Below are 23857 nucleotides of genomic sequence, written 5' to 3'. Positions count from 1 at the left end.
GATGTACTAAGAACAATAGCTATGTAATCAGAATCAGTAGACTCATAAAAGTAGTATTGTAGGGTTGGGAAGATAGCTCAGTGGGAGAGTGCTTGCTTGCATGCATGAGGTACTGGGTTCGATTCCTCAGCACAACATAAGCAGAAAAGGTCAGAAGTGGCACCGTGGTTCAAGTGGTAGAGCGCTAGCCTTGAGCTGAAGAGCTGAGGGACAGCACCCAGGCCGAGTTCAGGCCCCATGGCCAACACACACACACACAAAAGTAAGTGGTATTGTAGTAATAAATGTTCTGCTGTTATAGTTGCAAATCATAACCATACTGCTCTGTAAACCTAGTATTATCTCTTTCTAGAAAAATTTTGGAGGGCTTGAAGTTTTCAGATCGACCTGATTTTTAATAGCACAATCACTTTCAGATGCTCTATTCCATTAAGAAAATCTGATTGATCAAGTTAGAAATAAAGGCCATTGTTAATTCATTCACAGACTTTGTATACTGAGATTTTGTAATCACAGATCAGTCAATTGAGAGGCAACTTGGAGTTGTAAAAGATCATCACCAAAGTATATTTCTTTTCCAGATACAGAAGCTCCTTTACCAGGTGACATTTTCCAGGCATCCTCTCTAGAGAGGTCCTTCTAGGCCATTGTTTCTGATGATCTTCGCATACTCTCTGGCTGTTCTGTAGGGGACTCGAGGTCTAGCAGGGTCTTCAAAATCAACGTGGAAGAGGCCAAATCGTCTGCTGTACCCATTGTTCCACTCAAAGTTATCCAGAAGAGACCACACAAAATATGCTTGAAGACTGACTCCATCAACATGGATGGCTGAAAGATTTTTAAAAGAGAAATTACCTTCCTGAGGAAGTTTTGTGAGAACAAAGTCAACAACACTGATGAGCACTGGTGGTCACTTTCTCCTACTCTGTTGGGAACTACAGTGGAAACACAGCAACCTACTCTCCATTTGCTTTTCCACATGTAACACCAAATAGCATGGGAGGTGATGCATACGTTAATTGGTCTGATATAGTCATTCCACTGAGTACACTTACATCTTCCAGTGAGCATCATGTGGTATAGTATCATGTGGTATACTTTTTTGGTTGTGGGACTTGAACTCTGGACCTGGGCGCTGTCCCTGCACTCTTCAGCTCAAGGCTAGCACTCTACCACTTGAGCCACAGAGCCACTTCCGGTTTTCTGGTGGTTTAATAGATATAAGTGTTTCACAGACTTTCCTGCCAGAGCTGGCTTTGAACCATGATCCTCAGATCTCAGCCTCCTGAGTAACTAGTATTACAGGCGTGAGCCACTGGTGCCGGCAAATACACAATTTTTATTTGCCAGGTAAACAATCTCCTTTCCCATCTTCCAGCTTAAACAACTATTTTATTCTAGTTATGTGGTAATTCATTTATTTTTGGCATTTATTTTATTTATTAAATCATTAATTCAAGGGTACGCATACTCACACACACATATTTTTCCCTAGTGTTCAGTAAAGACACCACCTAACATCTCAATACACGAACCAATAGCTCAAAAATACCATGTGTAAAAGGAAAGATGCAGCAGCAGCATGACTAGATTTTTACCTTCTTTCCCCAAGACCAAGCTGATATGTCTTACAGAACTGCAAAATAAAAAAGGGTCTACACACATCTCTGGCTATGCCTGTACTCTAGATTAGGTAAACATCTTGTTTTATTCTCTTGGGATGCCATAACACAATAGCATAGACTGGGTGATTTATAAAACAAAGAAACATATTCTTCATCGTTCATTCATAAGGCTAGGAAGTCCTAAGTCAAGGTGGTAGCAGATTCCTTTGTGCAGAATCATATCCTGGTTTGTTGAAGGTTAAACTTGTGTTCTCCTGTGGCATAGAAAGTGAGAGAGCTGTTTCTTATCTCTTCACATATGATCTTGATCCCATTCATGATGATTCTCTCTTTGTGACCTAATTACCTTCCAAAGACCCCATCTCCCAATACCAACAGGAGGCTAGGATAACAACATGCGTTTTGGTAAAAAGCCAGCATTCATTCCATAGCACATTCCATATGCCCTATAACTAAATTAAGTACTTAAACCCTTTAACATTTAACTGTTATCCCAGCAACTTTGTCAGATTATGATTTGAGGCCAGTTCAGGGAAAAAAATGAGTGAGATATTCAGTTCAGTCGATATGCCCCGTGTAGTGGCACATGTCTGTATCCCAGATATGGAAAACAAATATGAGCCAGAACAAACAAACAACAACAACAAATGTGAAGCCCTATCTAAAAAACAATGAAAGCAAAATAGGATTGGAGGTGTAGCTCAAGTGGTAGGCAGAGTGTCTACTTAGCAAACAACAAGCAAGAAGCCCTGAGTTCAAAGCCTAGCACTACAAAAGAAAAGAAAAGGAAAGAACCAAAGAAATGGATCATTTCCTGCAAAATTGAACAAATGCAATATTCTAAATAATTTCATTTGTGGATGCCTCAAAGCTCATCCATACACTCCATGTGAAGACACCAAAGTGTAGAGAATTCTCTAAATAATTTTACAATGATTTTCACTCTTCTAGTCAGGGAATTGAGCTTGTTTTTATTAGCAATTTAAGTTCAGCAAAACTCTGAGGTTGAGTGATTCTTTGCATTGAACATTTTCTTTTTTAAAACCAGAATAAATAAATCCAATCTATGGGATGCTCTAATACCCAGTCCTCAGTGCCAAAATCAAGTGAAAAGCAGGTTTGTTTTAGCCGAGGGTAATATCCCCAAATAAGCTGAGTGCAGTAAACATTTATGTAATAAATCAAATTGTAATCCTGCTTGGGATTGTTTTCAACCAAGATGACTCCTGCAGCTAAACATTCTGCAAGGTAAGATAGACTCCAATTTTTCTTTGGTATCAATCTATATTTTTCAGGTCTTTTAAAAGTGCTAAAATTAGAGCCACATTCTGCATTCAGCCATTTCCAAATACTTCTGCAACTTTTCTTGGTGGCTGTGGATAATCTGTAGGCAAAAAGGTCCTGACTGGTTAGCTGACACATAATCCTCTGCACTGGTATGGAGAGACAAGCAAAGCCATTTGCGTAGAGAGTACCTTACAAAAATGTCCTCAGAGAGAAATTAAACCAAGCTGGATCTGCTCATTTTAAATCAAACGTTCTTATGAAATGAAAAATACTGTAGTCAATACATTAAGCTTTGTAGGAATAAAACTATGTGCAAGATATTCTGTCTCCGGTCCATTCACATTTGTATGTGTGTCTCCTCCTTCTCCCCATACTTTCTCTATCAGCTATCATCTGAAAAACAGAAATTTTCTTTTAATTATTTCTTCTTAGTAACCTAATATAAGAATGGCATATCTCTGAGTATCAAAATAACCAAAGCCAAATAACAGATTCAAAAGCAATCACCTCCCTTGCTCTATACTTCAATCAGAGAGTATGTGTGAATCTGCATACTCTTTTTCCCACTTGCAGAACTACTGCCCAACAAGAAAGCCTGCCAGGTATAAAGCCAGACAGCATCTGAAAACACACACAGTCCCCACTGATCATGTACAAAAGGATTGATTCATGTGGAAACCAGCGGATAAAAATGAGGCCCTGCCTGCTTGGAGGGGAACAAAAAGGAAACCTTGACAATTTCATTGTTCACTGCCAGCAGTTCAGCAGCAAGCACTAGCCTCCCTGAGCGAGGGCTGGTGGATGCCCCCACATGCTCACTGCAGGGACATTCCGGTAGAGATCTACCTAGCTAGTGCTGAGGAACTATCCTGCTAGAATCCTTCTTGCTGTGCCTTCATGAGGAAAAAATTGCAAAACCACACTGGAACTTGCACGCCTCTCCTCTTCCAATCTCCTCAGGAGCAGCAAGAGACTATCATCACATTTCTTGTCATCATGATTTATGAGGTCCCAAATCTTGGCAGGGGGAAGACTCTTCTGAGAGCTCACTTTCTTTCTTTAACCAGAGTTAGAGGCAAAGTCAGCCTAGACCAACAGGACTTCGGATGGGGACACAGGTTGCAAGGATGAAAAATAGTACCCATCATAGAGACTGTATGTGAATTTGGACCTCAAGGCTATGGGAAGGGTCTAACAGTAGGTTGGGTGAAAAGACACAAGAAGAAAAATTGTTAAGCCTCATTCCAGTTAGGCTGTTTTGATTAAAGGCTTCCATAAAGTCTACATAGTCCTACACAGGCATGCACACACACAAAAACCATCACAATAGCATGTACATATAGGCAGTCTGCACAGAGAGAGCCAAAATAAAAAAGACTGAGGACACAACCTTAACCATGAGACCACTTTCGCATCTCACAAGAGCTAGTTCAAGGGGCTTGCAAAGCCGCTTCCATTTAGTAACTTACTGGAATTCATAGAACTCACTGGCAGATGATATGGTCCTAGTTATAGGTAGTACAAGAAAAGACTGCCAATTCTACCACCCAAGAAAGAGAGGCATAGGAAAGAGTGTGAGAAATTCTAGACAAAAAGCTTTGGTTGTCCATTCTTCACGAATCAGGACACATGGCCCTTCTGGTATTAACATGGAACAACAGATACCAAGTACTGTCAGCCCAGAAGCACAGCTGAACTTCAGTGTCCAGAGTTTTTGCTACATTTCAAAAGACTGGTCATCTAACATTCATCTATGTGAATGAAGTTAGTTTCCTAGTCAGCCTATACCAGGTTACCTGAAACTCTCACATCAAACCACGTGATTATTCTTTCTAATGTGGAGAGATCCCATCCAAACAGACATCCTTACCAAGTAAGGGTAAGAAGCTGAAAGCAATGGCCAAAAATTCTTACGGCAAAAGCAAATTTTTACTGTCTCTGTTTTCATATGGAAACACACATTGTTAAAAGAAATTTATTATTTCTTAATACTAGGAACAGTCTTCTCAGGTACTGGTTTATGGGACTATAATTGGTGTTTATCAAACTAAAAAAGGGTCCAGAAATTAAGAGTTCAGTATCACCGAGATTTATTTCCTACAATTTATTTTTTTAAAAGAGACTGAGATATCATTTGTTTCCAGGAATTGTCTAAGACTTACAGATGCTATCCATGAATGTGGCAAAACTATGACATTATCAAACGAACATGAATCCACAGACCTAAGCTCCCATGACAAGAATCAGTGAAGAGGTACAGGACAAGTACAAAAGACAGCAGCCTCACAAAAGAAACTGGAGGGCAATAAAGCACCAGAATTGAGTCAGAAGCAAAACTAAGGATTCTCGACTTCTATGCTCAGGTAATGGCAGGCTACATTATCCCAGCGAATCCTTCCGAGGAAAAGAAGCAAAACTCACTGAATACAAGTTTTGAATGAAACTTTTCAAAACGATTGCAAGCTGACAATGACATAGAAATTTCCAGATCAAAATGAAAGTGGAAAATAAAACTGTTAGATATGGCAAGTACTCTTGCCTGATAGAATTTTCCAGTCTGAAGACATCTGAGCACGTTTCAGATTTCTGAGATGAGGGTAAGTGTGAAAAGTTAGATGTAATGTCCAGGAATGATGTCCAGCTTGAGACCCCCCTGCGACAAGAAAACTTAGATCAAAAAGACTGAACTGTCAGGGTAGAGGTGAGAGTAGCAAGAAGCAAACTTAGCCATTGGGAAGTGAAGTATTCAGTTCAGTCCTGATGACACCTTAATTGTGGATTTCTGGGCTTTACAACTGTGAGAAAATATTTTGTCTGTTGCCTTAAGTCACAAGGTTTGCACTAATTTGTTACGGCAGCCACAGGAAACTAATGCACCGTGCTCTTTCTGAGTGGTTGCCAATTGGACTCTGAGTCCCAAACCACCCACCTGATCTTGCTGGGGGCCTATGAGAATCTCTCCTGAAGTATGTCGAAGCCAGAGAGCAAACCTTCTGGGGACACAGTTTGAAGTTGATTTTCTGGCAATTGCCCCCCACACTAACTTTGAAAATGTGTTTTTACTGAGTGGCTGAAATGCACACATGCATTGCAGTCTGAGAACATCTTTAGCTGGATAAATGTTCCCGCAAGAGAACTAGTACAACGGCTGCTTTCCCCTTTTGTTGGAAAATACACAATAAAACAACATCAGGAAGATCTAAACATAGAAAATGCACAATAAGCCCCCTCCACACACCAGCTGAGTATCAGTAGCTGGACAGCATCTGTGACACTGACCAAATACTCCCAACACAGGAGACCCCACCTGCAGACAGGAGCTCTTGGTAGCAAAAACTATGGCTCTCTGAAAAGAGAGTCTTTGAATATCAAAGCTAATTTTTAAATATTTTATAAGAAAATGCCAATTAACCAGAAATGAGCTCCACAGATTTCTTAATTAACTATATTATTTCTCCTCTTTATATTATACTTTGGGGAAAAAAAAAGAAAAGCTGCAAATAGCAAGCTCTTGAAAGGGACCATATAAAAATATCTTAATTGTAAAGCTGATCAGACTAGGAATGTGCCTGTGTCATTTTCCATAATTTCTCTGTCTTTATTACTTGCACAGTTACTTCTGCTCAGCAGAGAAGTTTATTGTGCAAATCAAAGTTTTTCCTACCCAGGGAAGCTATCTTTATCCAGAATTCCTTTACTTCATTCTCTCCCTTTTTCTCTCCTTTCCTTCCTTGCTTTACTTCTGTGACTCACAGTCCCATGTATAATAATATCTTTGGATTGTGATATGTATTGAATAAATTAATATCTATAAAGCTCTATGAATAATGCTTATTTCATAGTAAACATTCAACATACACTGTCATGGCTACAGCTGCCTTGGAAGGTGATGAGCAAACTCTCTTTCAGCTCTTTCTCCCATCTGGGTACCAACAGCTTTCTTAGCATGCAGCGTCAGCACAAGGCACTCAGTGCTGAGAAGCAGAGAAATCAGGGCATTGAGAAAAAGCACAGTATTTGGGATGGTATTATGGTCTGTGGGGGTAAGCCAATTGTGGGTCATGACAAATAGTAAAAAGTATGGAATTTAGGACATGTCCAGGAACCCTAGATGCAGCTAAAGTCCCAAAGTTCAGTCTGCTGGGAGGTGGGAAGGGTGCCTCATTCCAAGTTCCTGGGACCTATGCTACATCTACTTTACATTTAATAGATAAATACAGATCATGAAGAAAATGGGGAGTAAAATGAGGGACTCAAAAGCACTTCTTTTGTCCAAATTATAGTCTATGTAAAAGATACAACCCTATCAATTTTTATACTGTGAGCATTCAATTAGAGTCTAAGAAAAGTTGAATAAAAGTAACAAAATGTTAAGTAACATTTGCTAAGTACTTGGATATCATTTCAAGAGGTTAATGGCTACATCAAATCATTTCATCTTTGCAATCAACTAGACAGACAGACAGACAGACAGTAATAGAGTTGAGATCAAAACCTCTATATTCTCCTAAGTCTTACATACACAGTTTGGTAGATCTGTGTTCATTAACAAGGAATACAAACAGGGCTAAAGGAGCAGTCTTCTATAATGAAATTGAGTCTAAAGTATCTTAAGGATGTTGGAGTTGGCTCGTGTTATCAGCAAGGGGCCTTTCTTAGTTGTAACAGAAGCTGATGTTGGCTAAAGAAACTGAACTGAATGAACCATTCAGAGCATTCCTCATAAGTATACCACACAACCATTGCTTAGGAATTGTCTCAACTGCTATGGCCCAATGGGAATGAAAGGCTAAAACCCAACTCCCTTGAAATTCCAGAAGCCACCAGAATATTAGTTTCTTCTCTATCAAAAACAACTGTCAAAATTGGGGTGTCTCTGCTGCCATATTTATAAACATAATAGGCACTGTCTTTTTCAGGCTGTTTACCTTTGAACTCAATTCTCACATGAATAATGTAATTGCTGGAGGCATAAGAAACTACTACCATGGTGAGAGACTCCTAAGTCTAGGCATTCCTCAATGTGAACAAGCCAATTCAACAAGTGCTGGGCACGGAGAAAACACGAAAATTGTCCCTGAACTAGATGAAGACAAGCCATGAAAACTGACAACATGTGAGCACCTCAAATTCAGGAAAGGTTCATGGCACAGGTTAAGACCTTAGAGAGGACACTTCAGCAGGACAATAAGAATGATGAGGGAAATGCACAGGGAACCACCTAAGGTCTAAAATCTTCAGAATTTTTATTTTTATTACAGCATCAATAAGAAAGTCTTTGCAAGATTTAAGGAGCAGAGCATTAGCTAATTTGTGTTGTTAAATATGATTGTGACCTTTGTGAAGAACGGATTTGAATATTACAAGAATAGAATTGGAGAGAGCATGCAGGAGTGACAGCAGTAAATCATAGGGAGATGACGGAACATACTCTATGGTGACACGGTTAAAGATGGCAAGAACCAGATGGATTCAAAACACTCAGATAAAATCAACAAGATTTAACAACTCATTGGACTATAAGCAGAGAGGGAGCTAATAAAGCAAAGTTAGCACAATTTAATTGATAATCATGACAAGCTAGAAAACAGTCAACATGGACAACTTTTTGCAGGAAAGATAATAAACAAAGCTTGGTATCTTTTTTTGACCTTCAAATGAGAGTTGAACACATGGTAGCTGGATAAACTGATAAGGACCTTAATGTAGATTCTGAGATGGGGATGTAAATGCTGTAGTTCTCACCGAGTTGGCATTTGAGCAGAAGTTGAAAAATAAGAAGAGAAAAAAATCTTTGATGCAGGCTTACATTCAAACATTTATAGGTTACCTAGAAAGAAAAATAATGAAGAGGGACAGAAAATGTCCCTATCATAGGACGCACGTTTTGTGGATGTAATTTTACCAAAAATATCACACAATTAGAAATGGAACCTAGGCTGCCTGACTCAAAACCTTATGATTTTCCTGTCTGTATAACTAAGGCCAAATTACAAATCTGTAAGTGAAAGACTTAGACATCTCGAGAGTCAAAGCCACCGTGGGAAGGGCACTGCTAGAGCAGGTATTTTGCTATACAAATAGCAAAATTAGGACCTAATTAGGATGTTGAGCACATTGACAATATCAAATCATTTAAAGGTAGAGAGAAGGCAATTCAAAAAAATAACAAAGTCCTTTTTTTGCCAAGATTACAAAATTCAAGTCTAATTTTGACTTGTCCAAATAAGCTGGAAAATACTTGGAACTTAATCTTGCAATAGGATCATCTTACTGCCATTTTGGATGTAAGATCCCAGATCATTTTACTGCAATCACTAAATTCTAGTACAAGGTCTCTTCCCAGCTATCAGGATTCCTGTCTTTAAGCAAGAAATGCTGATTCAATCATATCCAAAGCATCTTAGGAAGCCTGCTGTTCATGACAAAGGGAGTGTAAGTGTAGCATCATCTTCACCATACTGCCACCACCAGAATGCCCAAGTGCCTGTGTACAGGAGCCACTATGGTTACTGGAGTTGGCAGACATAGAAAAGTAAAGAGCAGACTGCTGAGACTAAGAATAATGTCATGTCCTTAAAATGCTACTGTGTTAGCTTTCATATTGCTGGCACTAAGTTCAAAGCCCAGGTGGGCAGACTTCACCCAGACTGCCTGTCCTTGCCTACTGCACAAGTCTCACTAGTCTGCTTCTTAAGGACAAGAAAGGACACTGCTAGGTGATATGGCCACAAGCTGTTCAGGGAAGACACTTGGCTCAGCACATTTCAGCTATGAAGCAAGGCTGGGCTTGTTTCCGAGAGTCACAGAAAATAACTAATCATGCACAGCAGATTTGTTCTGATAGGCCTCTGACAGCTGCTCTGAGAGGTGGGTCCTTACAAGCCCATCTTTCAACAATGAACTGACCCAAAGATTCAGGAAAGCTCCAGACAGGACCATATGGCCCAGAATAAAAACATATTTCAAACTCTGTTTATTATGCATATCTTTCAAAGGTTCACTACTCTGTGATGAAACATTGCACCTGTAAGGCTTTAATAAGCTTCCCAAGCAAGTACAATTATAAAATCACAGGCACCTGAAGAATTTGTCTTCTCTTATACTTAGACATCTAGTGCCCACTGATGCCTGGTCTCATTCCTTTTAATTACATAGGTTTGCAATATTTTGTGAGCTACAATCAATACTTATCCAGGAAATAAAATTCCTTATAGACCCCAGAATGAAGGGCATGATATATTTCTCTTCCTAAACTTTGGGGCTCCAATATTATTGCTCACAAAACTTGCCAGTCTGCCAAAAAAAAGATGTAATTCAATCATGCAGTCCTGCAAAGATAGGACAATATTTGACATGAATTGAGACTGAACATCACTCATCAACAATATAAGAATAGATTTTCCTCCTAAGTGCATCCAGGGACTCCATATCTGGTCCAAATATTTGAGAAGCACAGTGTGGCACATTCACATAATGAATATCCACCATGTAGCTATTATGTGCCAGACACCAGGCTGTATGCAGTGATTGAGAGATACATACACATAGTGTTGGCCTTTGGGAGATGATGGTCCCACTGGGGCGGTGTATCCAAAAGAACTGGCTTGGGAATTCAGAGAGACATAAGCCATAAAAGACATTGGCTCAACAAAGCTTTAATCATCCCAGGAAGGTCAGGAATAATATTTCAGAGGAAAAGACATTCTCCTAGAAGTTTCAATAAAAATTCACCATCTAGACCTGAAAGAGAAACTATGTGACATATGATGGAAACTTGATTCATGTGTCATCTTCACTAGACTTTCCAAAAACTCAGAGCACTCTGACATACCTTGAGGCCCCAAATCATCTTTCCATTTTGGTTTCTAGTTAGCTTGTGCATGAGGAAGGCAAGTTTGTCTGAGCTTACTCGGGTGATTAGATGGCTGGCTTGAAATGTAGGATAACCATAGATCCACTAGCATTAGAATCTCTGTCTCTAGGCTTGTCCCCAAATAATTTATGTGAAATTTGGGACCCTTCTACTCAACACATTGCGGCACAGTACCTCTCAGGATTTGAGGAATGCGACTTGTCTGCATTTCCATGCAGGAAGACAGTAGATGAATGAACCTTGCTGCTCAGATTCTTTCTCCCTTTAAGTCCATGATCAAACAACAAAACAGCTTTATAATCAAAGCATGATCATACCATTCTTGGCCTCCAAAACAAATAGGAGACCTATTGTATACATGAGGTGAAGATTTTAACTATGAATCATGTTAGATGTAGAGACACAAGAAGGAAATAGTAACTATGGCTTCCTAGATGTACCGATGCTGTCATCTCTGACTTATGAAAAGATGAGTTCCTTTGACAAAGGTTTATTATTTGGCAAGGGTATCGAGACATAGGAAGGAAAAGAAGGTGGAAAAACAAAAAAGAGATGGTAAGAAGGAGAGAGGGACATCAATTACCTCAATTAACAGTGCCTCAGAACTATTTTTATCTCCTCGATCTCAAAAAACTATGTTGCAAGGGTATTATCTTTCCAGCCTTGTTCTTCATCATTAAAGAGAACAGCAAGGAATTACCAAAGATGGCACCTAATAGTTCCCCTGCATCTTCCAAAAAGAACAACTATTGTTTATTGCTAAAAGCCATATTGTTCACAATAGCCCTTAAAGATTGATGCTGCTGTGCCCATTATGTAAACACAGACAGAGAAGTTCAGAGAAAGTAAATGTGCTCCAGGTGGTTCAGAAAGCAGGGACCAGCCATCTGCCTCCAAAGTCTCTGCTCTTTCCCAGACACTATCTTCCCTTTTTCCTCATTAATCCTTATGAGGGTTCACAGCCCTGCTGAGGACACAGAATAGCCATTATTTCTCTCCACCTTATTTAGGCTTTGGAAGTCTCTTGACCACAGCACTGCAGGTGGCCACAACAGATGGGGGTGACACAGGAGTCTGCACAGGTGCCTTGCACAGGGCGTGCAACTGACACTGCTATGGCCAAGAAATGTCTCTTTATTCAGCCTCCCTGTCTTTCATGTATTGGCTATCCTTTCCTGGTTTGTGCATTAAAAATACAACAATGTTTCTTAGAGGCATTGCAGAAAGATGAAAGAATGTGCAAGTAAAAGGAGAATCAGATGAATGGAGTTTCAGTCTTCTGAATACTTTATTGTATTTTCATTAAATATAATATTTAACTTCCATGAAGTCAACAGATACTGTTTCTCTAGTCCAAGTCTGAAGGCAGGAAAAGACGGTTGTTGATGTTTTTCTTCTAAGTTACTGTAAGTACAGCAGTGAGAAGGGTAAGATCTGATCCTCAAGGGTTCCTCCATGAAAGAACAGCAATGAAACAGAACAGCTATAATCCAGAGGGATTAGACTAAATGGTATGAGCAAAGATGAGAGATGGCTAACAGAGAGGATGCTGAAGAAAGAGATATGCAAGAGAGTAGATGACACTGGAGTTACTTTGAAGGACAGGAAACCAGAAAATACAGACATAAAAAAGACAAGACACTGTTGTCCTAACTAGGTTAAGGGTTCTCAAAGAAATAGAACCAATAGCATATCTATCTATCTGTCTGTCTCTCTGTCTGTCTGTCTGTCTGTAGCTATTTTTCCTCTTACCCATCTACCCATTTACCTACTAATTATCTACCTATCTATGCCTATCATTTATCTAGGTACGTATCTTCTTACCTACAGACAAAGATAAGAAGGAAAGTAAGGAGGAAGAGAGGAAACATTTTAAGGAATTTGTGATGATAGCAACTTTAAAGTTGTAAGATCAGAATTGGGGAGATTCAGGGCAGCAAATGATACAGTTCCAGTACAAGTCTGAAGTCAGGGAAAAATGGTTGTTGGTGTTCAAAAACAAGCAGAGAGAGCAAATTCTCCTATTTCTCTGCCTTTAAAAAAATTCTATTTATGCCTTCAATGGATTGGATATGGCCTACCTATACTGAGAAAACCAGACTCAGCCTATAAATCAAATGTTAATCTTATTCAGAAACATCCTCACAGACACTTATAGAATGTTTAACTCAATATCAGGATTCCTCATAGCCTAGTCAGTTTGACACATAAAATTTGTCACCACAGACACACACTGGGAACCACATCTAATTTACTGTGACATCGGCATTGATAAAGGCAAAAGGGTTAAGAGTGACCCTAGCTAGGGAAGTAAGTAAAAGCCAGGTCATGGATGGTCTTGCTTGCCATACTAAGAAATTGGAATTTTATGGTGAAAGCACTGAGAAATTACTAGGCAGTTTTAAGCAAGATATTGAGAAGACTGAGTTTGTATTGAAAACCACCTTGCCACCAGCAGACTGCAGACTGGAAGTCACAAGGCTGCTAGGCCATATGTTAAGTGCTGAGCCTTATATGAGCTAGGAAGAAAGATACTAAAGATAGTGTTGAATTTTATAAAATCTTATGGAACAAGTTGTCCAGAAGAGTTTGAGATGGATGACACCCAATTTTAGAGCTATGTCAATTAGATTAGTAAGAAAGAGAATTTCAATGGGAAAACTGGGGAAAAGATTAGTGTGGATAATGAACATGAGGATTTAGAGTTGTGAGAGAAAAATGATACTATTTATTACTTTTTTATTTCGTTAAACAATACTATGAGGCTGTTTTTCACATCTGAGATAAGAACACTGAGTTAAGAGCGAAAATGACTTGCTCAAGCACCTGGATGTCACAGAGGGAAGAGCCATGAGTCTTTTCCATCTTCCATTTTCTTTCCACTACCTGATCTAGTGTAGATCACAACATCAGTAAAACAAGAATAATATGATAAATGATCACGGTTGTCCAACCACTCTTGTTTTAACCAACCCGTATAGCAAGATGTCACATGGTAGGTATTCACTATTGTGAGCTCTACTTGATAGCTGAAAGAAATAGGGTACACAAATGTGCTCTACATAAACTGTCTGAGATAAATAAAGGATGAGATGCAGTATCCATATGGAGAGGACCTAGGATCATGGCAAGTAGAACCAGACAGTACTCAGCTTTAAGGAACTGACAGGCCTGTGCATTCCCTGTTGGGGGGCAGGCTTCTTTCAGAGCCCTTTCACAAATAAAAAGCAACTCGGACACAGGACCCCATTGTATCAACTCCCTTGTAAAAAGAAAGAAGCATTTTGCACCACCTGACCCCTAACTTAAATGCATACACACCAGTGCATCCAGAGTTTCCTAGATGGACTCCTACTGCAGCTTTCTTCGAGAACTAGGACTGCTCATGCTGTCTGGGTTTCTAAATCATGGACATTTTCCAGCAGCATTAGTGAGCTGGGCTGTGTGATCCTAGAGAGGGATGAGCAATGGCAGGCTTGACTGCCCAGTACGTCAAGCTGTGGAAACAGCCCTCTGGAGGACACTCCTCACCCCCAACCCCAGCAACCAATTACTCAGAGCTCATTTAGTAAATGAGCTCATTCGGTGCCCTAATTGGAGCTCTGTAAAAGCAAACTTGCATCAAGAAGCTAGCTCTCTGTGGCTAGATTTTCCTTTCCAGAACATCACAAGACCAGACTGGGTGGGTAGTGATGGAGAACACATATCCTAGTCCTTGGATTCCTATTGCAAAATGCAAGGCTGGTATTTGCTGGCTTTGCAGACTTAGCAAGCTATTCTATCCGCAGTTCCTCATCTGTGAAAAGGGAATTCATGGCATTGGAAGTCACAGAGGAGGTAATAACATACATACCTATGCCCACCTAGATTACTTCCTTCCCTGGCTTATTTATGCACAACAACCCGCCTGAATACAAGTTATATAATATTAAAATATTTGTGTGGGGGAGAGAATTAATTTACTTGGGTTTGGTTATTCGGGTCTGAATGAATAAATTCAGGGCATCTGTGGAGCATGCTACACTGCTGTTCAATGGGCATTAACTCATACTTTATCATTAGTTTCTATTACTATGTAGCTAAGCAACTTTGCATCTACTTAAGCATTAGATAGTTACTGAATACAATTATCTCATTTATTTGATTTTAATCTCCTGAAAACAGGTTCCATGTATCTTCATGTCCTACAATACCATCAAAACACTCAATAGATATTTGTTGATAAGTATACTGGAATAAATCTCTGTTATTCCTGATGAAAATCAACTGGATTGACTATTGGTGAGTCAGTTTTAGTACCTATAAATACTTAGCTCTTCTCCTTTATTTGGCAGTACTGGATCTTAAATTCAGATCTTCGAACTTGCTAGGCAGCCTCTCTGCCACTTGAGCCATTCCTGCAGCTCTTTTATCCTCTGGTTATTTGGGGAATAATCTCTTGCTTTTTACCCAGGGCCAGCCTGAACTGCAGTGTGCTATTTAGGCTTCCTATATAAGCTATTCGGTGCCCTAATTGGAGCTCTGTAAAAACTTGCATCAAGAAGCTAGCTCTCTGTGGCTAGATTTTCCTTTCTGGAACATCGCAAGACCAGGTTGGGCTGGTAGTGATGGAGAACACATATCCTGGTCCTTGGCATAACCGGCACACCATTGCCTACCTTTTTCTGAGGATTATCTAACTCCTCCTACCCAGAGCCTGAAATTGTGATACTCCTAATCTCAGCCTCCTGTACTCAGCTATTAGTTCACCCAGCTATGAGTGTTTTGCCAACCTTTTGTCTGGACTAGCCTATCAATTTCTAATTTCCAAGTAGGTAGGCTTACAGGCATGAGCCACTCATGCTTAGTGAACTAAACAGAAAATTCTTTGATCTTGAATCTTATAGTTCTCGAGGTTGGGAAGTCCAAGGGCAAGGTGCTGGTATTTGGTGTCTGGTAAGGATCTTCTTGCTGTGTCCTCACATGGCAGAGAAACAGAAGGACAAAACAGAGCCTAGCTAGTTCTGTAACATCACTAATCCAATTACATTGTGATCTAATCATCCCTTAAAAGGTTCACTTCTTAATATCTTCACATTAGTACTTAGGTTCAAACATGTGAATTGGTAAAACTCAACAGAAACCAATAGAACAAAATAGTAAAGTAAGGAGCCAAGCCAAGAACTTATGCTACTCATGAGCCACTGATAATTTACACATGAGTGATTCGTGATAAAGATAAAGGATGTGGGGCTGGGAAGGTGGCTCAGTGGTAGAGCGCTTGCCTTGCATGCCTCTGAGGCCCTGGGTTCGATTCCTCAGCACCACATAAGCAAAAAGAAAAAAGCCAGAAGTGGCGTTATAGCTCAAGTGGTAGAGCGCTAGCCTTGAGCTGAAGAGCTGAGGGACAGCGCCCAGGCCCAGAGTACAGGCCCCACGACCAGGTCCAAAAAAAAAAAAAAAAGGATGTGAATTCTGAAGCCCTTTTGGTCCTAACTCTTCCAGAGTTGGGCAGTACACTAAGGAGTTCGATACACCCAGAGGAGTGAATGAAGATTCTGAGTTAACTGTAATTGTCATTGAAGCTGGTCAAAACTGATGGAATCATTCTATTGTCTAAAAACATTTAAGCAATTTTAATGCATATAAACATTGCACATTTAGCATTACTAGAAAAATATTAACTCTATAAGCACTTAAGGGCTGCATATTTAGTGGTCACTGACTGAGGATTATAGTTGCCAAAGTCAATACTGAAAATAATAAACTTAAAATGTGATAAAAGCAAATTGCTATTTATCCTCTATGAAAACAGGATGATTTGTTGTACAAATCCTGTCATAACTTTTGTGGAGTGAATGCAGATGTTGATTGAAAATTTCAGCAATTTATACCTCCAGCCTTGCCATTCCAATAGATTTAGGAAAGAAGGTAAATTACTCCTCATTATCAAGTTTCTATAGAAATAATTTCTCACTTCAAAAATACAAGGAAACATTGAAATAGTTTCTTTTATTTCGTTTAGTCATTTTCCTGGTTCCAGAAACAGAAGCAAATACAATGTGACTAGCTAATTCCCAGCTGCGTAAAGATTTAAACCCATGTCTGAAAACTGGACAATCAAATTATGTAGTAGCCGAGTAGCCAGAAATAAACCCAATAGCTAAATGTAGTTTATTCAACATTATTAACACAAATAAAATTTATACCCATAGTCCTACACATTAAAAACAACTTTTCCCAAAACAAAGAGCAATATTTTGCTGTGCCAATCAAATTAAACCACCACAAACATATGGAAAGAAATCAATTTGGTAACAAAACTTTGAAAAGTATGGCATTTATCATGTTCAAGACAGGCTCATTTCAGTTTTAAATAAACTTTCTTCTTCCAAGTAAGACATTTTTTGTTTTGTTTTGCTTTGCTAGGAATGTACTCAACCCAAACATCCTGTCAACCTAGCTATAAAACCCTTTTTTCCCAACCCTACATTAATTAAAAGAGGGAAAACAAGAATAAACATATATAATATATGTATTGATTTTAGGTAAAAGTGAGACCAAATCCTTTGCCAAGAATGTACTAATAAGAGTCTGAGAATTATGGTGAGAAAGGTTTATAGGAAAAGCCTGTCTTCTTGCTTCCTATCAACATTTCCAGAGACTAATTGCAAAATCACCTCAGCAAATCTCCTTGACTAACAGAAGAGAAGCCATTTTAAATGGCCTTCAAAGTCAGAACTCCACAGACCTCTACAGATGAAAACTGATAGCCTCCGATCGAGCCTTAGCCTGAACAATAAGTGCATCATCTACCCTCCCTGAATCATACTCCTAAATTAGCGGATTCCACAGCCACCATTAACTCCCATTTGAGAGACACAGTCAAGATCAGTCTTCCAAATCATGTACCACAATAGCCTCATCTGCACATTATGAGCAGGTGAACAATACAGATGAGGAAAAGGGAATGTCGGTGCTAAAGTACAGACAAGAATGGAAGGGCAGAGAAAGAAAGGCATGGAGTATACATTTTAAAACACAAAGAAAACTTATAGGTTACCTAGTCTGGTCTTGTAGCTTCCATCACATGCAAGTGTGGGAGTAAAACTTTGGAATGCAAAAACAGCCCCGCTGGCAAAGAAGAAATGAATGTGTGCTGCCAAAAGCCCACAGGGTTTCTCAGCATTCCTCCAGCTCCCTGGTTATTCTTCTAAAAACAGAAACAGTCAAAACTATTGTGTCAAAATTAAGTGAAGAGTTGGCTTTCCTTCTGGGAATTTTAAATTTGCATTCCATTAAAACCAATCAATTGAAACTTGGAAGTTTCTTTGTTGTGTCTCAGTTTTATCACATGCATCCTTCATTCATTCATTCCTTCATTCATTTTTTTCCCCTAAGTCAACCTCCCAGTGTCAGGAACTGCCTGGTTGCAGGGGTATGGCAATGAACCAAGTAGAAAGTCCTGGAAGAGAACTGTCAATAAATAACTTCAAATATTTGTGTATCAGGCGGTGAAAGATGGTATCATGAAAATGAAATCCGGTGACAGTAGAGATTGTCAGAAGAGGCTAGTTCATATAGTTTAATGCTCAAGGAAGGCTTCACTGATCAAGCCAGTTGACATGATAGTTATAGAAAGAACATCATAAAAGAATATATAGTAAAAGCATTCCTGGCCAAGGAAATAGTGAGTACAAAGGCTTTTAGGTAAGAAGCAAGAGGAAGGCCAGACTAAGTTTGATGGATAGATCATGTGTAGTAGAGGGAGGAACAGGCAACAAGATCAGGTAAAAGTTTTATAAGAAATGAATGGACTTTCAATCTTATTCTCAGTGAAATGGAAAGTTAGTAGCGTATTTTGAGAAGAGAATTATTTGGCTGATATGAAAATGATATGGCTGGGAAGCAACCGTATAGCTATATATAGCTATAGCGATATAGCTGTATAGCTACATTGTTATAGCCCACACAAGAGATCTGATGGCAAAATGGACTTGCATGCAATCATAGAGTTTTGGGGCACAGCTGGAAAGAGTTGTTTTGAAGTATGATAGAAAATGAAGAGTCAATGATGACTTCATAGTTTTTACTTTACCTTGAGTGACTAAAATGATCATTTATTGAGCCAGAAAACATTGTGAGACAATTCTTCACATTTCCTAAGAACAAGGTTAAACTTAAGATACTTATTAAAAAGCTAAGTGGAAAAGTTCGATACGCAGTGGTATATAAAAGTCTGGAGATCAAAGAAGAGTCAACAATGGCAGTTCATAAATCATAACTATCAGATAAAAGTTATTTAAAGCCAAAACTGGATGAGATCATCTACAGAGAGATCATAAATATAGACTATTTCTAGTGACTTAGTCCTTGTATATTTTGTGATTAGAGAGAAGGAAGATGAGGAAAGCTTACAAATAAACTGAGAAGATTACTAGTACTGTAGGAAGAGAAGGAAAATATAAAATATTGAGGCACATGGCTCAGAGGCCAAAGGAACAACATAGTTCAAGAAAAGTGTGTTAATTGCTGCTAATAGGTAACATAGGCATTGACTCAGGCATTACCATTTCATTTCATTGGGCAACACACACACACACACACACACACACACACACACACACACACACACACACACACACTCACTCACTCACTCACTCACTCACTCACTCACTCACTCACTCATACACATACTGAGTGGGGAGAAGCTGAGAGAAGAGTATGAGAACTGAAGGGTTATTACGGGAGTTCTCAGACCATGATCCTAAATACCCAGATCCTGATTCCAAATGCTAATAAATCAACCGTAAAAATTAAGAGTCAGAATTAAGGCAACAAGATAAAAGATTAGCAGCAATCCAGCCTAGAGTTACCAATGCAATTATGTACAGATTGGAATGCTGAAGTTGTATACTGACCCAACCATGAAAGGGATTTGAGACCAAGACTGTACAGAGTATTTTATGGAGAAGGCTGAGATATCTGATACTAAAAGCCAGGAGTTTTCCTCCCAGGTGCCAAAGAAACCAGCCCAGCTCTTTATGACAGATCATAGTTTATTGATTCTTACTTCTAGCTACTTTTTTTTTCCCCACGCAAGGTAAAAACTTCTTCCTGTTGGAAGGATTGCCCTATGGTATACTTTAGAGCATATACCCTCATGGTATACTTTAGAGCATGGTGTACTTGGTGTGGTTGTAACAGCAAAGCAACAGCCCATTTCCTGTTTGTGCCCATATACATCACATGTGCTGAATCCCTTTCTCAGTCTCTGCCTCTAGAAAGCCAAAGGTAGGATACACAAACCCATTTGACACCTCTGAGATACTTCCCTTTGTAACTGAACTGCAATTGCTCAGCCTTTCATTTCATCTAAAAACTATTTGTTTCTGTAATTTCAATATGACAGTCAAGTCTATGTTTGGCTAAGCACTTTCTGACTAATTCTCTTAGATAGAGAGCTTCTTGCAGGCAAGAACTCCATAATTATTATTTTTTTTTTGCTAACCTGTTTGAGTCCTAAATGAGCCTACAGGAAGTCTAATATAGAAAGTAAGTTCTGGGTCATAGGGAAGCTCTATGTGGAGTCTTTTGAGGAACCTCCATACTGCTTTCCAAAGTGATTGAACAAGTTTACACTCCCGCCAACAATGAGTAGGGTTTTCCTTTGGCCACATCCCTTCCAGCATCTGTTGTTATTACATTTCTTGATAATAGACATTCTAACTGGGGTGAGATGGAATCTCAATGTTGTTTTGATTTGCATTTCTTTTATGACTAGAGAGGGTGAGCATTTCTTCATGTGTCTATTGGCCATTCTTATTTCTTCTTCAGGGAAGTTTCTCTTTAAGTCTTTAGCCCACTTATTAATAGGGCAGTTGTTTCTTTCAGAATTTGTTGTTGGGGGATTTAATTTTTTGAGTTCTAAATATAATTTTTAATTTTTGTTCTTTATGTATATATACTTAAAGATACTGTACAGAGAATTTACAGTTACATGAGTAAGGTAATGAGTCCATTTCCTATCAAGCATTGTTACACCCTCCTTTGTTTTTCTCCTACCATCTCCTCCCTCCCCAACTCCTTCCTCCCCCGCCCACAAAGTTGTTTGTTTTCAACATACTGTCTTGTATATATCATTGTTACAATGGGTCATCCTGTATCCTTATTTCAGCATTTTGTTATTTCCCTTCCCCTTATTCTTGTTTTAAGAAATGCTTTAGTAAGTATAGTGGAATTCATGATCAGACACGCTTCTAACTCCCAAATTTGTCAAATATATAATTTTCAGAAAGTTATTAAATCTCTTTATTCTTCCATTTCTATGCCTCAAAAATAATACTCATCTTTCATTGTTGCATTAAGAATTAGCAGTGAACCTACAGAACACCTTATAAAAAGTATGGCAGAAAACCAACAGATGGCTCCAATTGTTATTATTTGAATCTACAGAAATCATCCCTAAACTTAGCATATAAATTATAAACAGAAATCAATATTTGCTGTATTAAATAGGAAGGATAAACATGTAATACTCCACATGTAGGGAAGAATGACAATGGTTAAGATTCTGAAGGGAAATTAGGCAGAAAGAGGCACAGAGAGACAGAGAGAGAGAGAGCATGTAAAAGTTCCATTGGATTGTAACTCAAAAAGAACTATAGTTTGAAGACTGCCCAGGCAGAAGAGTCCACAAGATTTCATCTTCAAAATAACCAGCAGGAAAAAATAAGTCAGAAGGCATGGCTCAAGTGGTAGGGTGCCAGCTGAGGAAATATAGGGCCATGAATTTAAATCCTGTTTGTTTTCTTAAGGGTTCAAACACTGATGCTTACATCTATAATCCTAGCTACTCAGCAGGCTAAGATCTGAGGACTGTGGTTCAAAGCCAGCCCAGGCAAGAAAGGCTCTGAGACTCTTATCTACAATTAACCGATAGAAAACTGGACGTGGAATTGTGTCTCAAATGGTAGAGCACTAGCTTGAGCACAGAAGCTCAGAAACAGCACCTACGCTCTTAGTTCAAGCCAAATAAACAACATAGAAAAAAAGAAAACAAGAAACAATTTCTTTGACAAAAGTATCATCACCTTAAGAGGATCAGGATTTTTCTGGATGTGAACAATGAGAAGGTTGAAACTGAAATTAGGAAAGCAACTCCATTTTTAATAGCCTAAAAATAATAATAATCTAGGAATTAACCAAAGATGTGAAGGACCTCTATTATGAAAACTTTAAAAATCTGAAAAAGAAATTGAAGCAGATTTAAAGAAATCTATGACCCTGGATTGGAAGGATTAGCATCATGAAAATGGTAATACTGCCCAGAGCAATTTACAAATTCAATGCAATGCTCATCAAAATCCCAACAACATTCTTCAATGACAAAGAGAAAGCAATACAAAAATTCACATGGAATAATAAAAGACTCCAAATATCTAAAACAATCCTTAGCAGGAAGAACAGTGCTGCAGGAGTATTAATCTCAAACTGCAAACTTTATTAGAAAGCCATAGTTATAAAAAGAGCTTGGTGGGCTGGGAAGGTGGTTCAGTTCTGGTAGAGTGCCTGCTTTGTATGCATGAGGGCTTAAAGGTTCGATTCCTCAGCACCACAGAAGCAAAAAAAAAAAAAAAAAAAAGCCAGAAGTGGCACAATGGCTCATGTGGTAGAGTACTAGCTTTGAGTTGAAGAGGAGCTGGCCCAGAGTTCAGGCCCCATAACTGACCAAAAAAACAGCTTGGTAATGGCACAAGAAGAGGCCTGAAGAATAATGAAACTGAATAGAAGACCCAGAAATGAGCCCACAGACCTAGAACCACCTAATATTTCATAAGGAAGCCAAAAACCCAGGTTAGAAGAAAGACACCCTCTTCAACAAATGGTCCTGGAAAATTGGCTATACACATGCTGAAAAATAAAGCTAGATCCTTATATATCACCTTGTACCATAATCAATCTAAATGGATCAAAGACCTCAATGTAAGGCCAGATACCAAGATAATATTATAAAAAGAGGTAAGGGAGACACTAGGTGTAGGCATGGTCTAAACTTCCTAAGTAAAGATCCAGAATCACAACAAATCAAAGAAAGACTTGATAAATGGGATTGCATCAAACTGAAGAGTTTCTGCACACTGAAGGACATAGATAACAAGATAAATAGAAAGCACACAGAATGGGAAAGGTTTTTTACCAGCTATGTATAAGATAAGGGCTTAATATCTAAAATACATAGAGAGCTCAAATAAGCCCTCAAGGAAACAACAACCTATTTAATAAATGGGCTAAAGACTTAAAGAGAGACTTCTCAGAAGAAGAAGAATGGTCAACAGACACATGAAGAAATGTTCAACATCACAGGCTGCAAAAGAAATACAAACCAAAACAACATTGAGATTCTACCTCACCCCAGTTAGAATGGCCATTATCAAAAAAAACTAACAATAACAGATGCTGGTGGGGATGTGGCCAAAAGGAGACTCTATTGCACTGTGGTTGGGAATGTAAACCTGTTCTACTACCCTGTAAAGCAATATGGAGGTTCCTCAAAATACTAAACACAAAGATTCCCTATGACCCAGCAATCTCATTCCAGGGCATCTATCCAATAAAACACAAAGAAGGCCACATTAAAGCTATCAGCACAACCATGTACATTGCAGCATTATTTACTATAGCCAAGATATGGAACCAAAATATCCCTCAGTGAATGAATGGATCAAGAAAATGTATTATATATACACAATTTCTAATCCTCCAGCAGAAAGAGTGATAATATACTATTTGTACAGAAATGGAAAGATTTGGAAAACAGTTATATCAACTGAAGTAAGCCAGACCCAAAGAAACATAGGCTGCATGGTTTTCCTCTTTTGTGGTAACTAGAACATGCCTATAAATTTACAAGTAAACCCACTGGATGGTAAAAGACAAAAACTACACTGGGACATAATAAAGGATAAGGTTTCTAGACATTCACATGGGGAGACTAGAGGAGGATATTCTTAGGAGAGGATCACAAAGGCTCAATAGCTATGTGCATATGTTCATATAAAATATTTTTATGCTTTATGTTTTTATTGTA

The 23857-nt window shown here is 38.8% G+C and overlaps 1 protein-coding gene across 1 annotated transcript in view; it reads right to left on the bottom strand.

Moving 5' to 3' along the window:
- Positions 1–431: 431 nt before the first annotated feature.
- Positions 432–23857, bottom strand: part of LOC122104099 (cytosolic beta-glucosidase) — a 99977-nt gene continuing 76551 nt past the window's right edge. The window contains exon 5 of the mRNA XM_042674794.1: positions 432–828. Coding sequence (XP_042530728.1) covers positions 626–828 — 203 coding nt within the window. The 3' untranslated portion in view covers positions 432–625. The remainder of the gene's footprint in view (positions 829–23857) is intronic.

Source organism: Dipodomys spectabilis, unplaced genomic scaffold (assembly GCF_019054845.1).
Source record: "Dipodomys spectabilis isolate Male_0828 unplaced genomic scaffold, ASM1905484v1 ptg000021l, whole genome shotgun sequence".
In the NCBI taxonomy this organism is placed as follows: domain Eukaryota; kingdom Metazoa; phylum Chordata; class Mammalia; order Rodentia; family Heteromyidae; genus Dipodomys; species Dipodomys spectabilis.
The sequence above is the reverse complement of the archived record's forward strand: the minus strand, read 5'-3'. Positions and strand labels throughout refer to the sequence as shown.